This window comes from Epinephelus fuscoguttatus, linkage group LG4, assembly GCF_011397635.1.
Source record: "Epinephelus fuscoguttatus linkage group LG4, E.fuscoguttatus.final_Chr_v1".
Lineage (NCBI taxonomy): Eukaryota > Metazoa > Chordata > Actinopteri > Perciformes > Serranidae > Epinephelus > Epinephelus fuscoguttatus.
Window position 1 is genome coordinate 40545871 of NC_064755.1, and position 17040 is coordinate 40562910.

The following is a 17040-nucleotide window of genomic DNA, read 5'->3' on the forward strand; positions in this document are numbered from 1 at the left end:
AGCATGGACGCTACTGCTGTGTGTGGACGCCACATTAGTTCAGATTCAAAACTCACATATTATCAAACTAGCTGATGGAGGCAGCGGTCGACCAGCGACTGCTGTGTTCGGTGAGGTAAAATTACTGTTTTATTCAAAGGAGTCTGCTGGCTTTGAAGAAGGCATCGATAACAGATTGGGTTCTCTGACCACTTCTCCAAACTGGGTGTGTGCTGACCACCAATTACTCTGTGTCATACACTGAAAATGGATAAGTGCCTGGCAAGACCACGTAAAACAATCAGAGCAAACCCTTTCAGTTATTATTATTATCAGCAGCTCTCTCGTCATCGCTTTCTGCTAATGGCTAACTCAGTGTTTCCATTTGAAAAAAAAAAACTGAAAAAAAAAAAACGCAGGTGGCGTCGACCTTTAAAAAAGAAAAACAGCATTCAAAGTCAGTTGCATCTTTCTTTCACTTGCTTCAAAAACAAATTCACGCGCTTCCCCACATCAAGACCTTTACAACATGATGCGGTGGTGCCCATGGAAACACTATGACTTCTGCCAGCAGGGGCCGCCAAAAATCAACACAAAATTAAAGCTGCAAACAGCGCTGAACGGTACCTTGCACCTTCCTGCATGTTGCAGGTGTTGGCAAGACGCTGGTTCACACAGCTGTGAATTTACACAACTGTCAAACACTGTTTAGACGTCTTTTCAGTGCATGGCACTGGAAATACTGGATTGCAAATTCTGCATCACTTTCTGTGTCCACTAGGCTGAGCTAGAGATCATGCAACAAACACACCAGTTGCTGTTTATCAAGTGTGGAGCGCACAATGTAAATTGAATGTAAATAGAATGTTTGTCACACAAGGCTGACTTACGGTTACCAGAAGGTGGCGCAGTTAATTTGACCCAAAGTTGGTTTTTACTATTTTAGTTTTGGTATTTCATTGGTGATTTACAGATGTGCTCAGGCCGTGAAATTTGGGGCAGATGGACAATGTAACTCAAGTTACATCAATTTCTTGTTTCATGGCAAAACAAGCAAAATGGCCGCCACGCCATGCCAGCATCATTCCATGAAAAGTCAAACTTCTTTACAACTTTACATCACAAAGGTCTTAAGATTGTATCGACCAAATCTGAAGTTGATCTGATTAGGAGGAGTTTGTTAAAGTGCAGCGCCTGAAAGTGGCCAGAAATACACTAAAATTATACATTAAATTTGAAGTAGCTGACTTTTTTTCAGTCTTAGGATGTTACAAGTGCCAAATTTCTTCTTCACTGAAAAAAACTTATTGTAGGGGGGCGCTATCAAGCCATTTTGTCTCACCTGAGCATGAGACCCATAAAATATCAAGTTCCTCACCAGTTCTGATGCGTGTGCAAAGTTCTGTGAGTTTTCAAGCATCTTCAGTCCCTCAAAAATGTGATTCATTTGCATAAATAACAATAATTCCTTGCATTTCAGTAGGGTCCTCGCACCAGTTGATGAAAGTTCCTTGTAGTTCAGGTATAAAAACGCAGTCACAGACGATTAAAAACTTCCTCACCAGTTAAACTACCCCATTTCCTGTCTGGTCTCAGAGGGCGGAGTCAGACTGTCTCTGCAGACGCCGTTCTGCTGCTGATGCTAATGTTTCTCGTCGCAGGTTGACGGGGTCAGAGGTCAAAGTGTTGCTGTCCAGGGAGGAGTCAGGGTTGTTGGAGCTGGTGTTCCTGGTCAGATAGTCCCTGCAGACGAAAGTAAAGTTTACAGGTAAAGGACCATCAGCTGCTTTATATTTACATGTATTTACCTTTTGACTTAAAATTGCACATAATTTAGATAATTAAATAATAAGTGGCTTGTCATTTTATATTCACCACTCCCTCTTTCGATCAGATACTTTTCATTCACTGATTAGTTTTAATCTGTTCTACTTTGTCTTTTTTGCTGATCATTGTGAAGCTACCATCAACACAGCTCAACACGTTCTGCACAGATTTCAGTGCCTCCAGGGTTTCACATTGAGATTGTTGCAGCCTGATTTACAGCTGCTGCTCCTCGTGCAGAACATAAGTGAATTGCCTTGAACAGTCTTTAGCAGTCATTTTTGTTGGTAAATGCGAGAGGTTCGTGTCGCACGTCTGCATCGTCGCAACCAGAAACAAGACAGTGAGTCTGAGGACGTTATGCGGGGGAAATGATGGTGAAACATGTGGGAAACGACCATTATTGGTCAAATTTGCTGACGAGTTGCAGTGATTGGACAAAATTTCAAAGTCACCCAGATTTCATGGGGGATTGGTCGAATTTGTTATTATCGCAACGTCCTGTAAGGGCTGACATTTCAAATTAAAAGCTGACCAGAAAAGGTAGCTTTTACTGACTGAATCCAAATGTCCACCCTCTGGACTTGCGGACTGAGCCCTTGTGGACTTCACTCGTACGTACTAAGGCGCAAATGTGGTGAAGTCCGAACATTTGGATGCAGTCGTTGCCTTTGAGGCACTGAAAGGCTTTTAATGTGAAACATCTGTGCAGGAAGTGTTGACACTGTTCAAAATAACAGCAACGTTGAACAGACTGGAGTTAGATTAACTGCTGAAGAGAAACTGATTTGAGAGGAGTGGCGAGTGTAACGTGACTCTGTTGTACTGATGGATTAATGCAGTGGTTTCCAACTGGTCCAGCCACGGGGTCCAGTCACTGGTTAAAGGTCCACTCAGTTTGATACACTAAGCATCACATTTGGGTTTGACCATGTCGTTGAGCTAGTTTGCTGTCTCTGTTAAGTGGCTGTCACTTGTTAATCACTCACTCTACAGCAGGAAACAGCACTTATAATAAAATAAAAATAAAATAAAATATAATAAATAAAAGCTCTGTACCAGAAATTCACTATAATATAAAGTGTGTTTTTTTACAAACTTGACCCACTTTTGGACCGTGACCCATCAGTTGGGAACCACTGGATTTTGTATCAACAGCAAATTAAAAAAGCAGCATGTAGGAAAAGGCTTCTTACTAAAATATGATTTAAAAGTATTTTCTAATATAAAGCTGTTTCAGATTTTACAGTACGCTCTGACCAATCATTAAACAGAAATTTAGATTTGACAGTTTCCTAATGCACAGGCAGCAGCTGGTTTCACATTTTGGTTCTTACTGATATTTGTCAATTTAATTAATCTATAAATCTACGTAATAACTATAACAGATTGATAGAATAAAGTTTCATGACTCTCGAAGCTCAAATATTGAGCTGAAAATGAACTTTATTTAGAAACTTCCTTGATTCGTTACCAGACACAGTGACCATCATCTCAGTTTTATTTTTTGTCAGAGATCACTATCTTCTGCTGAATTACCTGTAAACACAGATTGTTTTTAAAAAATATTTAAAGATGGAGCAACTTTAAAATCCATCACTTAAGATTTAGCAGTCAGGCAGTTTGCTTTTCAGTGACATAAAAATCCAGATTTAATTTGCCCTACGTCCACCATCACTCTGTCTTCTGGGTTTGATTTTAACGACAATGTTTGGCATCTGAATTAAAGTTTTGTGTGTCGAGGCAAAACAATCCACTCCATTTTACTCTTACCATGTAATATTAATAAAAATATAACAATTTAATTTGGCAGGTGAGGGGAAAGAAAATAAAACACATTGTTGGTTTATGGATAACCATAAAAATATCCATAAGAAAATAAAACTAATATACATGTAATATATACTGACATAATATTATGACAAATAGAGACGTAAGACCGTAAAAAGGGGACGACAGAGTGAATAAAATAAGAAGAAATAAAAGGTAAAAGCAGGAAGGCAGATCTATAAAAATGGATTTTGAGGTGAGATTTAATGACACTGCCTGCAAACATAAAACTATGGTCAGATCGAACTGAGCAGGACGTTCACTGTGATGGATTATCTATCTGCAGAGTCTCTGTGAGTTGATTTTAACAACGAACTGATGTGAACTGAAGCCAACAGCTGCCTGCTAGGAAGAAGAGAAACCTAACAACTGCTCCTGATATAAAAAAAACCCTCCCAGCATGCAAATTGCAGGTGATTTGTAGTAAATGGGCTAAAACACAAAATGTCACCGCTGTGGTTTCACTAATGAAGCCACAGCTCAGAGATTCATCAATGTTGGAGATAATTAGCAGCTGAGGCGAAGTTACAAAACTTGGAAAACTCCTAAATGGCAAACGAGAGGAGCTGTTGGTGCAGAGAGGAGCACTATGTTAACCCTCAAAGCCGACTGAGCGACAGAAGCATATTCACCTCAGAGGTTTAAAACTACGTTAACAAATCATCAGTCCTTGCTAGAATTTCTTTTTGTGTCCGAGGCAAATTATGTTCATCAAAAAAGATGAAATGTTTTTTAAGTCCCAATACTTAAATCTGTATTCAAGATACTGTGCAGAAGTACTATGAAAGCTGAAGTCACTCCCCTCTCATGTTCAGGGAGCAGTAAAGGTGACTCTTCGGTACCTGCGTGCTCGCTGCAGCAGCTGCTCCCTCCTCTGCAGCAGAAGCTTCTGTCGCTGCTCCGCCGATGAAGAAAACCGAACCTCCACGTCATCATCATCATCCATCTTCTCCTCCACAGAAATCTGCTTCTCCTCCTCATCTTCCTCCTCCGTCTCATCACCGCCGCCCTGCTCTGACTCGCTGCTGGCTGCGGCCTCGTCCTCAGGTGGAGGAGTCACCTGTATGACCTGCTGCTCAAAGACCTGACGAGAGAGGAAACTGTTTCAAACATGGTTGTTTGCGGAAACGCGGCTGGTTTACGTCCGATATTAAAAATTAAACAACCTTCTGTACTATTCAAGATTTTTCAAGGTAAATGCTATGGCAAATTAAGAAAACATTGATGTAAGGAAACCTGCAAAGCGTTTAGAAATAAACAAATACATGTTACTTGCAGCACGTTTCTGTATAGATTTGTGGTTTCTTAATTTGCACTGAGCTCTCAGGGCCATCGTACGATACAGTTTAATATTTTTGCAATTACAATCAAATTTACTTTATTTCATATTTTAATTAGGTTATGTGTTATCCTTTATTTTCACTGGCATTTTTTTATGTTTAGATTTTAATATTGTTTTTATGTGCATGATCTTTTTCTTTTTCATATATATTAATGAGAATTATTGGAGGGAACCTAAGACTTACGATTTTCATTGCTATGAACTGATTCTGTGTAACCGTTATGTATATGATGAATAAAGAACTCAATGAGACTTTGACTGAGACTGACCAGTGGCGGGGCGGCGGCGGTCTGGACTCGTCCCTCCAGGATGTTGTCGGTGGTGACCTCGAGGGATCGAGTGATCTCCAGGTCCTGCAGGATCAGCTGGAGAGGAACCTGAGGAAACATCTCCTGGATCTGCTGAGCCTGAGACACAGACAGACACTCCTGACCTCAGTGACCTGTTCCACTCTCAGCAGGAGAGATTAGATTCTCTGGTAATGCTGCAGGACGCCAGCTTGTCCTCTGTGAACTCACCATGGTGTTGATCTGCGACGGGTTGGCCGGTGCAATGCCCAGAAAGTTGGTGGTGGCCATAACTTCCACTGAGAAACTGGGCAACCAGCTGGCAATGCGAGAACCTGGGAACACAGCAAGGTCAAAGGTCAGAGAAAAACTAAACTTACTGCCTCGTGGTTGTGTTCCTCCTCCAAGCTGCAGCTACAGTTTCCATCTATGTCTGTCCAGACTCATATGTGTCATCACAGTCCACAATGATTCAAATATGGATGTCCACTTCACAGCAATGCAACTAGATGAGACGGTGTGTCATCTCTATGCAACAACTCTCTGTACTTCTGTTCTGATTTGCAGCTTTTAAGGTTTATTTTCTGGCTAAATATAATTTGTAGCCTCTTAAAATATGAATGAGGATAGTGATAGTCAGATACTCGCTATCTTTTGAGTGACATCAAAAACATTTTCTGGCTCAGAGTTAGATGAGAAGATCAATGCCACACATATCTAAGTCAGAGATGTCATTGTACACAAAACTCTCGTTATTTTTTACATTTCTGTTTGTGCGCAGAAAAATAAACACGAGATATGGATACATTACTGAGCTTTGCAGGTGTTGTATGTTTATTTTTTAACTTGGGACAGAGCCATGCTGCCCTAGCTGTTCCCGCTGCCATCAGTCTTTATGCTAAGCTAATCATCTGCTGGCTTCAGTTTCATATTTACCGTACAAATATTTCCCTTTACTGTCATAGATTCAATTAGTGGAGCACTGAACTATGCCTTTAACATGCTGTCACACTGGAAGTTGAGCATTTCTTTTCACCAATCTAACAATTTTGTTTTCTAAGAACATCACAGAGCTGTTAGTCTGACTACAGACAATATAAAAGACAATGGACGAGAAGAGGAACTGATAAAAGTCACCAGATGTGTCGTTCACTGTCTCACCATCGAAGTGGAAGAAGTGGTTGAGCTGGTTGAGGTGCGGCCGAGCGTCGGCTCCAGGAACAGCAGCCACGTTGTCAGCAGCGGCAGCCTCCCTGGTTTCCCTCTCCACACGTCCTCCTCCTCCCTCTTCACCGATGTTCAGAGACATCCGGCATGTTGGACATGACGTGTCCTGTTCAAGCCAGGAGCGCAGACACAAGCTGAGGACACACAAACACTCAGCGTTAAACAATCAGTGTTTATTAAAACGTTCGCCTGTCAGTAAAAGTCACATCTCAGTGATTCACGCATGAAAGTAAATTCAATTTTCCTTCATTATATCTCATCATTATGTTCAACAGTTATTTACTGTATCTCATTATTGTAATGACTCCTAAGGCACATTTATTTTTTCCATTATTTAAACTTGTCATCATAATGTTTCCCTGTAGCACATTTAGATGTACGCATCCCTTATTCAGAATTGATATGAATCGATAAATCAATATTTTTGAAAACATTAATCCCACGGGGAAATCACAAGCTACCCTGCAGTATTTATATATTAATGATATACTTAAGTATATATTTTCAAGCAAACACTTTTGTACTTTTACTTCAGTTAGGTTTTGAATGCAGAACTTCTACTTGTGATTTTACACACACTTTCGAGTGCAACCTAGACACACCTACATGGTGTTATTGTTAAATTAACTAAAGTAAAAGATCTGAGTACTTCCTCCACTGCTGCTCGTACTGACCTGTGGAAGAGGTGACCGCAGGGAAGTTTCCGAGCTGAACTCATCACATCCCAGCAGATCGCACAGTCATCGTTATTGGCTGCCAGTTCATCTGCAGACGCCACAGGAAACCTGGAAAACAATGAAACATACAGTGTGCTTCTTTTACATGATAGACAGATTTAAAATCACATACATACAGGTTCTTTTTTTGTCGATGTATGTAGCATTCTCTGGCCTCTTTCCAACAGCACATTGACATATACGGATTTTAAATTTTGGGAAAAAGAGAGCACTGGTATTGAACTGAAGTATGAGAATCTGTACAGAGTGAGCAGCTGGATCGATGCATCTCCAGCACTAATAATCTGACTGTGATTGTCTGACACATTGATAGTCTGATGCTGTGACACCGCTGCAGTACTGACCGGGTCTCCATGTTGCGCAGGACTCGCAGGTAGTTCTGGTGGCGGCGGATTCTCTTCTGAACCTCCTGAACGAGGAAACGAAGCTGCATGAAGATCACCAGACTCGCCATGGACAGCCAGATGTTACTGAAGAGCTGGGAGAGACACAGAGAAGGAATTCACATGACAGAGACAGATAGAGATTACTCTGGTTAACAAAATGTTCAAGGTCCAGTGTGCAGGGTTCAGTGATTTTCAGCTGTGAGGTTTGCAGATTTGCAACCAACCTAATCTTTTCCAAAATGTTGCACAGCCCAGACCATGACCTGCTCCATATGTAGATATAAACAGTTCATTCTAATAACGATTCTTATTTTTAGGTGAGTATTCACTAATGAAAACACAGTCATGAATATTGCATACCATTTCTGCCAACAGATGCCCCTATTTCCTGCACCGGACCCTTAAATTCAGTTTTGTAATTGGTTGGTTAATTAAAAAACTTAATTAACTTAGTAACAGTGTCAGCAGTGCGCGGGTAACGATGCTTCACTTTTACCATAAGACCCAAAACCAAACCTGCTCTGTGGCAACATAAATTCACTTTTATTTCAACAGTTTTCTGTCTGGAACTATTTTCAGTTCTGCCATATTTGTACATTTAAATCTGAGGACTTAGTTTGAGTCTCTGCCTTGCTGCTGGAAACTCTCTGAGACCTTCCAGAAGACTTCATGTTTTAATTTCACAGGTAGTTTAAGTCTCATTTAACGGTTTGAGTTCGGAGTTTTTCTCATTGGTTTGAAGTGTTGTTGCATGAGACGGGGTCTCTATGCAGTGAGACATAGTGTGGATAGAGACTTGATTGAGAAGGTGATCAACTGGGTCAATTTATTTTATTAAATAATCAAAAAAATATACATTAAAAATAACTACTTATTCTGTCTATATCTAACTAAATTACAAAAATATAAGAAATTTTAGATAAAAAATACATAAATGTATAAATTTGATTGAAAGGTGATTTATTTTTTCTTATATTATATTCATATATACAAAATAACAGCAGCAATAAATAATATAAATAAGGTAAAAATGTTTTTTTTTTTAAACTACCAAATAATTTGGCACTTTAAAAAAAGAGAGGCAGAAGCAGCTTCACTAATGTGGAAAAAATGTTAAAAAATATGCAGCATTATTGGCGAATAACAATGACACCTTTAGAAATATCTGCTCTCTGCTGCAGTCACTGTGACTTTGCTGCTCACACACTTTACAATACTGTCAGATAAACACAGAACTTGTGACTGAACCACTTCTCTTCATGTATTTAGGGACTTTGTCCTCAGTACTTCATCTTACTTAAAATAATAAACTACAACAGTACATCAGTGATTTAGATCTATGTCAGAAACAACTGAAATAGACTAAAAAAAAGAAAACCGAATAATCAATGATGACATTATTGGTAATTGGGGGATTGTCTACCAGACTAATGTGTAATGTTAACCTTTAAAAACATGGGAGTGTGACTGACCAAAAATTAAAACCGTTAACTTCGTCTGTCTGACATAAAAGATGAGATACACCCCTAAAGTAACAACACACTAAAGAAAATCAGAACAGAAAACTGAACCTGACCTGACGATAAAACTCATCCAGCTGAATAATGAGAAAATAAAATTTAGTTCCCTCGCACTGACCAGCATGTGGATGTGATGCAGCAGGTCAAGGCCCAGCAGCAGCAGCTCCATCAGCAGGTCTGTGTAGTAAACGTAGGAGGACTTATTCTCCCTGCTGCTGTCCTGGTTCACGTTCCACGGGTGGAGGGAGTACCTGCAGGTACGGAAAACAACATCAGGTACATCAGATGAAACAAACAGTCTGATGAGCAAACAGGAAGTGTGAAAATCTTTATTTCACTTACCGAAACATGACGTGTGTCGTCCTGACAGTCACCAACATACACTGGAACACAGACAGAAGGTCAGCTTAAACTTTATTCATCAAAATTAATGCAACAACTGAAAACTATCAGACTATGTATACAAATGAAAAGTAAATCTATGAGATATATGAAAACCAAATGTCCAAATTAAATGAAATTAAATTAAGATCCTCTAATGCAGCCTGGAATGTTATAGATGTAAGAGTTAAATAAATAAATAAATAAATAAATAAAGCCTTCTCATTGAACGCATCTGATAAAAGTTTATCAGTTTATTCATTTATTTTTACACTTTCTTTAGTACATTTTAAAAAGACATAAATGACAATATACAAACACACACAATGAGAAATAAAAAATAAAATAGCAGAAATTTAAAAAATTAAAATAACAATAAAAATATATTTAAAAAAAATAAAAATATTGCTCCTAATGCTAGTTATCACCAATATCCAAAAATGAAAACCATCAGGCCCGACAGGAAATTAAAAGTTAAAGAAAACTGGATACAGAATGTCCTGAATTCATTTAAGAAATCTGCAGACTGGTTTAAGAAACATCCTCCATCAAATGTCTTAAATTCAGGTTCATTTGCTGTGAAACATTCTCAGCTTGTTTTGGGGAGACCTGCAGATATCCTGTGACGATGGTGTGTCAGGGAGTTTCTCACCTCAGCAGCCATGAACGCGGCGTTGTGGCGTCCTTGACTACGAGCCAGGCGGCTACAGAGAGTCGCCAGACCACCGCAGCACAACAGCAGCACCACCAACAGCAGCAGCACCCGCGCATGGCTGGACAGGTGAGTGGTTGGAGAGAAGGACAGCTGGACACACACACACACACACACACACACACAGAAAGATTAACTAATGGACGACCATGTTAGTCAGTTTGTTTTGGTGTTATACAACTTAATTGTGGAGTAACTGTCACAATTTATTGCTGACTATATTAACAATCAGTTTACATTAATTTGGAAAAATATATTTTCTTTTTTTAATTCAGTTCTACTTCATTAATGAATTTGTTAATCAAACTACATTTTATATACATTAATCATAAGTTAAAAGCACAAAGTTCAGCAGTGTAAACACGACTAAACTCTGTGAGGAAAAGGTGACATGAGCGCAGATTAATTCAGGAGCTAAGTCCTAAATATTTTTATGATTTTAAATTTTTATTCATAATTTACCTTATGTTTGAGTTGTATATGATGTGTTAGCATTTCTGTTTCTCTGCTATATGCTATTCTGCTGTCTTTACTCTTCAGGACAGCGACTGATTTAGTTCTCTCAACACCAACTGGGCTCAGTGACAAGACTTCTCTGCTTCTATGCTTACAGCAAACCAACCAAACACTCTTAAACACTGCTTAAATCATAACTGTAGTTTGGTTCACTAATTCATGGTGCAGATTTTCCATTTGCACACCAACAGAAGGAGCACTTTTGATTTACTGACTGCTGAGCTTTAAATTTATCCTCCGTTCGAAAATTCATTTTGTCATGACCTTTCCTCTGGCGCCACCCTGAGGACAAACTTTACAGTTTTAGCTCCAGAACTGATAAGGCTCCAAGAACAACTATATCATCTGTACCTTGTTTTCTCTGTAGCGACTCATAATCAACTCTAATTAACAGGTTAATCACTGACCACTGAAGATTTTAGGAGATGCTACAGGGGCTCGCTGCTTGTAATATTTTTGAACTACAACCTTTATGGTCAAATAGAGTTTGAAAACAGCTGCTATCTCCACCAATAAAATATATATGGTATATAAAAACTTGTAAAACTACAACAAATTGAAACAACTAAATTTATCCAAGGGAATTAATAAAGTAGTTCTTCTTCTTTGTAAAGTACATAAATCAATAAGGTGACATGTTTCTGATGGAGACTTCTATTTCTTAACATCACAATCTTGACAAAACTGCACATTTTGATTTTTTTTTCCAATATGTTTTACATGACAATCATTTAAAATTACAAACACTGTGATCATGAGAAAGAGACACGTATGATTTAGTGAGCATTACATATTCAAAGCGGTCCTTGCAGAGCTGAACCAGGAGATGGAGGAAGACCAGGACGGCAAACCAGAGCCACCACATCACCACCTCCTCCACCGTCTGGACGTTCAGGACGCCAAATACAAAGATGAACTTGTAGAAGACGAAGTTCCAGAACTTGTCCTTCAAGTGCTGCAGGAGAAAACAAAACGCAGGTTTGTGATTTTAAAAAAAGACCCATTCTGAATACTTCTCTCTCTCTCTCTTTTTTTTTTTTTTACAGCAACCTTTATTTGGATTTGACCATATATTTACTTAATTCAGATGAATTGGGAAGCACTGTTTACAGATTTAGTTGATATTTTCTTTTTATTTCCATTTTAATTTCTTTGCTTACACATTACTATTTCACCAGACTTTAGAGTTTCTATCTGGGTTAATTTACAAGCTCAAAACTGAGCAGCTTCTCCCTTTCAAAGCCAAATCACAGACCAGGTCATCCAACAAAAATCTGGAGCTGAATGTAATATTAATGTGCAGTTAACAGCAAACAGCACAAACAGAAGCACTGACCTGTTTTTCACTGACGCGGAGCGGCCCGAACACAACACACTGGATGAGTTTAGCGATCAGCAGCAGGACACAGCAGGCTGTGTTGACCATCACCTGCACACATAAAGACAGAATAATAAGTCACCTCTTGAAGAGAGCTCAGAGTGATGACATGATCAAACCTGAAACAGGTTAAAATAATCAGAAGCAAGAGGGCATACCATCAGGGAAAAGAAATGAGCTGCAGACCTGTTTTCAGCTTTATGATGATGCATACTGTGCCTTCTATTCCTGGCTCAGCAAACAAATAACAACAAAGTTCCCCTCCTATAACATAATTCAAGTATTTCATGCTCATCCAACCAAAAGAAATCAACATTTAAAGAGGTCATTTTACTGACAAGTACATCCCTTATGTCTTCGTAGTCTGTCCTGCTCTGAAACAGCAATAAACCTACTGGTCACTAAGGCTAAAGGTAATGCTCCTGAGCGTAACTGGGAACATAGAGATCTTTGTCATTCATTTAAATTTAACTTCACATATGGTTCCACATTGTGGCTGATCTTTATGACACAATAAGTTTGTAATTTTAGTTTACACAATATATCAACAGACATTTTTTTGTCTATACATGAGAAAAGTTTTGCTCCTCATTTCCTTGGCATCACAGAGTAGCCTGTTCTGGAAAATAAATGACAAGTTTTTCAAATAAAATAAGGATTCCAACTCATTAGCTCAGTGATGACCACGGAGGATGTCCCATTTAAATATCTTATTAGTGAGTATTAAGTTGCATAAAATCTGAATAATCAAGTAAAAAACCTACATGAGTGAATGTAATTGACTAAACTCTGCTTGTTAGTGAATGCACTCACCCAAACAGAGACACTGTCAGTCAGCAGGTGCACCAGAACATCTGCAGCCACATCTCCATACCCTGCACTCAGGTACTGCACACCATCCCTGATGTAGCGGCTGACCCTGGAGCTGTGGACCGGCTGGCTGTGGGTCTTCTCCGGGCTGGACTCGAGGGAGCAGACGGTCAGGACGGTCCCGGCCAGCAGGGCAGCACTCAGCGCCGTGTACGTCTGCAAACTGGGCCAGGGGAACCGCTCCAGGAACAAGAAAGGCATGATGGTGGCCGAGCTAACACTGATCACGGAGATTTATACTGTTACATAACACGACAAACACGCTTCATTCACAGCTCTCACATTCTGCTGTGACCTCGTTTCCATTCACTCAGCTGTGGACATTCAAAGCTAACGTTACTTTGAGTAGTAACGTTAGCTAGCTTGTTAGCCAGCTAGCCTAGCATCCATAGACGTTAGCTCATTTTAGCTAGTTTGTAAACAAGATGATATATTTTGAATTTAACGAGCAGTTTTATTCGTTTTTTTTTTTAACGCGGTTGGCACTATCTTAACATTTCGTGTGATTTTTTGGCTTTTGGAGTGGCTTTAAAAAACGTTAAACAGTGCTAGTCCAGCTAGCATTGCGCCTCTCAGTCAAACAGGAGCAGGTCGACAAACTCAGATTTAAATACCGGAAGCAACAAAACAGAACACTTCCGTTTCCGTTGTTTTTCGAAATAAATCTGAAAACAAAATGAAAGCTTTTAAAATAGATAGTTTAATTATATTTGAGCACTTATACGCAGGTTTATTCTTATATAATGCTGAATAGTGCAATGAATATCGATGCATTACATTTTAATTGTTATATTTCGTGAATACAATCTTAATAAACGGATATCACATCGCTGTTTTGTCCGTTACTTTAACTAACCGGAATTTCAAGTTCCGGTGGGAACTCTTCTCAGTCTAGATGTCACGAATTTAACGAATAAAATCCACATTTTACAGTCTTATTGCGTGTATAATTAAATGTGAAGTGGCCATTTTACTGCTTGCTTCAATTTTATTCACACCGATGTATTTAATGACTCAAACTGCCACCCGGCCGGCGGCAATATTTTGATGACGGACCCCAGACCCCAACATTCACTTCCGGTCGGTGTTTTCAACATGTGAGCGATGTCTTCAGCCACTCAGGAGGTAACTCTGATCGGTCTGTGTGATGGGGAGCTCGACTCTAAGAGACACCGGTCCTCTTATCTGACCAACAAAGTTGGGGGTCACCCGGACTGGTCCCCGGTCATCTCCCGGCAGTCTCCCCGCTGCAGTCGCTGCGGAGCCCCGTTATTACACGTGGTTCAGGTGTACTGCCCTCTGGAGGCTTCACCCTACCACAGAAACCTCCACCTGTTCGCGTGCCCAGGTGCCGAGTGCAGCGGCAGGTCAGACAGTTGGAAGGTGCTCCGCTCTCAGTGTCTGGAGGAGGCGGCGGCAGCCAGCCGGCCTGTCCCGGCTCAGGAGGCTCCTCCGTCGGCCACTGACTGGTGTGACACCGCTGATGACTGGGGGATGGAGGAGGAGGAGGAGGATGGATGGGGAGGAGGTGTGAAGAAGATCAGCCAGGTTCAAGAGGAGGCAGCAGCTCCTGAAGCACAGGGTAGGGCTGAACAATATAAATATACTTAAATTAACTTACAATGTCAGCAAGCAGTTGCAAACAATTATTGTTTTCCTACATCTGGAAAACACAATAAATGTTATTATAATTATTTTTAGTAAACACATATGAGCAAGTATTGCACTTAAGTACACGTTTGATATACTTGTACTCTCGAGTATTTCCATTCTCTGCCACGTTATTCTATTCCACTATTCAGAGGAAAATACGGTACTTTTTACTTCACCACATTTAAGGGCTGCAACTAACGATTACTTCCATTAACCTGCTGCAGAGATAGATTTGTCTCAATTTTATTTTTTGTGAGGAGAAATACAATCTGTGTAAATCAGCGTTCAGTCTGTTTAAATCAAACCTGCAAATACACAAACAAATTTCAGAAATGAAATTGTAAAAACTGCGAGATTCACAAATAAAAAGCGGATTCACAAATATCTGATCAAATGTTTTAAATGTTAGGAAGTGTTAGAAGTGTTTTTCATTTATTTGTAAACTAATTAAATATATTGTCGATCTGCTCACACAAATACTGAGACAACTCTATCACAGCTCCCAGCAAATATCACAGCATCATCATTTTTGTTTTTTCAGTGAAAATAAAATGCAAAAAGTATCCTAATAAAACTGCTACTCAAATTGAAATCATGATATCTGTCAGAAATAATAGCGATATGATCTTTTGCATTTGGTGCAGCCCAATTGGAAAGCACATTGTTAATTAACACAAGATGTCACTGTTTCTAAAATATCTGAAAGTGCAGCTGCTCCCATGGACCCCAGCTGAGTTTGCTTTTTTCTAAGACCAAAGAGAAACTGTGATTTTTAAGAGCTTTCAGAGAAACTTTTCTTAATTTAATCTTTACTTTATCTTTTTGCGCAGCAGCCGCTGAGATGGACGTCAGCAGTCGGCTTCAGTATCTAAATCTTGGGGAGACACAGGAGGATGTTCCTGTCCTCCGCTCATTCTTCATCAGTGTGGAGGAGGAATCAGATCTTGGTGGAGAGGAAGACGACCTGCGGCACGCTCAGCAGCTGCTGAGGGAGTATGAGAGGAGAGAGGGCGTGGCTGTAGGAGAGCTGGAGGACAGTGAGGGCGGCGGCGGGGAGGAGAAGTACGAGAAGACACGTGCCAGACACGGAGATGCTGTCTTCTCCAGGTTCATGAAGAAGATCTCGCTCTGTCCTCAGCAGATCCTGCGGTACTGCCGCAGCGGGAAACCACTCTTCATCACTGAGCCGCCGGCCAACATGGCTCAGGTGGTGTCGGCGTGCGGCTCCTGTGGGGGATCCAGGACGTTTGAGCTGCAGCTGATGCCGGCTCTGGTCAGCCTGCTGCGGAGGGAGGGCGGCAGCGCTGAGGCAGAGCTGGAGTTTGGGACGGTGCTGGTTTATACGTGCACAAACAGCTGCTGGACGGCAGGATCAGGATCAGCTGTGGAGGAGTTCTGCTTCGTTCAGGCAGACCCAGACCAGCTGCTCTTTAAATAACGGGACAGGTTCAAGATGAGTTGCTGTGATTCATTCATCAAATCAGAAAAGTATTTAAAAAATGAACAGATGAGTTTACACAGGATTTCAACTGGATTGTGTGGCCTACAGCCAGATGCTGCTGTTTCCTGCTGCAGTTTACAGTAGGTCTTTCCACAGTGAACGCAGCTCAGAAAATACTTCACCTCTAAGAGAACGAATCCAAATAAGGCATAAAATCAAAAAGAGCTGCTGATGGTGTGTCACAGGCCCCAACAGTTAACGTAAAATAGAACATTGGCATCTTCTTGCCACCACACAGAGGTGAGGTGCAGTTATAAGGTGAACACATACTGAGTGTTTATAGCATGGCTTTAAAACTTGCGTAGAGCTGTGCAGCAGCTGCATTCTCCCTGTCTGATTTAGTGTGGATTTACCCTTTAATATTGTTACTGCAGCTAGCTGATATCACCTGCTGTGACCTCTGACCTCGCTGTAATGAAATGTTATTGCTCTGAGAACCAAGAGTCACTAGTGCCTTAATTGTGCTGCTGCATGATATGTTGGAAATGTGCGGTCATCACTGCTGTTCTGTTGTGATAACAAAGCTGGTTTACAGAAGATACCTGGTTAAATTACGTCTATTTCTCGAGACAGCGATCACTTTTCATGAGAAAATGACTTGTATTCTCTGAAGATGACAAAATAAATATGGAGGACTTGAAAATAAGTGTCATTTGTCATTGGATCAAACTTGATTTCAGCCTTAAAAATTACTACAGCGCTGCAGGATTGTGGCCAAAATCGAACACCACCTTTATAATGATCATATTGATTATTAAGTCGCTGTCACTGATGTCTGAGTTGACGCTGGGTAAAGACAGGGATTCAGTGAGGTAACGTTAGTGTCGTTATTCCTCTTGGCCTTCATGTATTCGTTGTACTGCAGATTCAGGTGGATGAACAAGTTAGTTGTGTTGC

At 40.3% G+C, this 17040-nt stretch overlaps 2 protein-coding genes across 3 annotated transcripts; one reads left to right on the top strand and one right to left on the bottom strand.

The window, feature by feature from the left end:
- Positions 1–367: 367 nt before the first annotated feature.
- On the bottom strand, positions 368–13616 carry amfra (autocrine motility factor receptor a). The gene is made up of 13 exons (XM_049575182.1): positions 12933–13616; positions 12078–12170; positions 11532–11696; positions 10166–10318; positions 9475–9515; positions 9251–9383; positions 7571–7704; positions 7164–7274; positions 6424–6623; positions 5494–5597; positions 5245–5382; positions 4476–4717; positions 368–1722 (listed from the first exon to the last, which is right to left on the bottom strand). The coding sequence occupies exons 1-13, from the start codon at positions 13188–13190 to the stop codon at positions 1572–1574; spliced, it is 1923 nt and encodes a 640-aa protein (XP_049431139.1). The 5' UTR covers positions 13191–13616; the 3' UTR covers positions 368–1571.
- A 298-nt stretch (positions 13617–13914) lies between these two features.
- Positions 13915–16791, top strand: pdcd2l (programmed cell death 2-like). Of its 2 annotated transcripts, none has more exons than XM_049574183.1 (2): positions 13915–14571; positions 15476–16791. In XM_049574183.1, exons 1-2 carry the CDS (start codon positions 14094–14096, stop codon positions 16078–16080), a joined length of 1083 nt encoding a protein of 360 aa, XP_049430140.1. In that variant the 5' UTR covers positions 13915–14093; the 3' UTR covers positions 16081–16791. The 2 variants fall into 2 exon arrangements, with proteins under 2 accessions (XP_049430140.1, XP_049430139.1); XM_049574182.1 differs by having other exon boundaries at positions 13916–14571; positions 15473–16791.
- Positions 16792–17040: the final 249 nt, after the last annotated feature.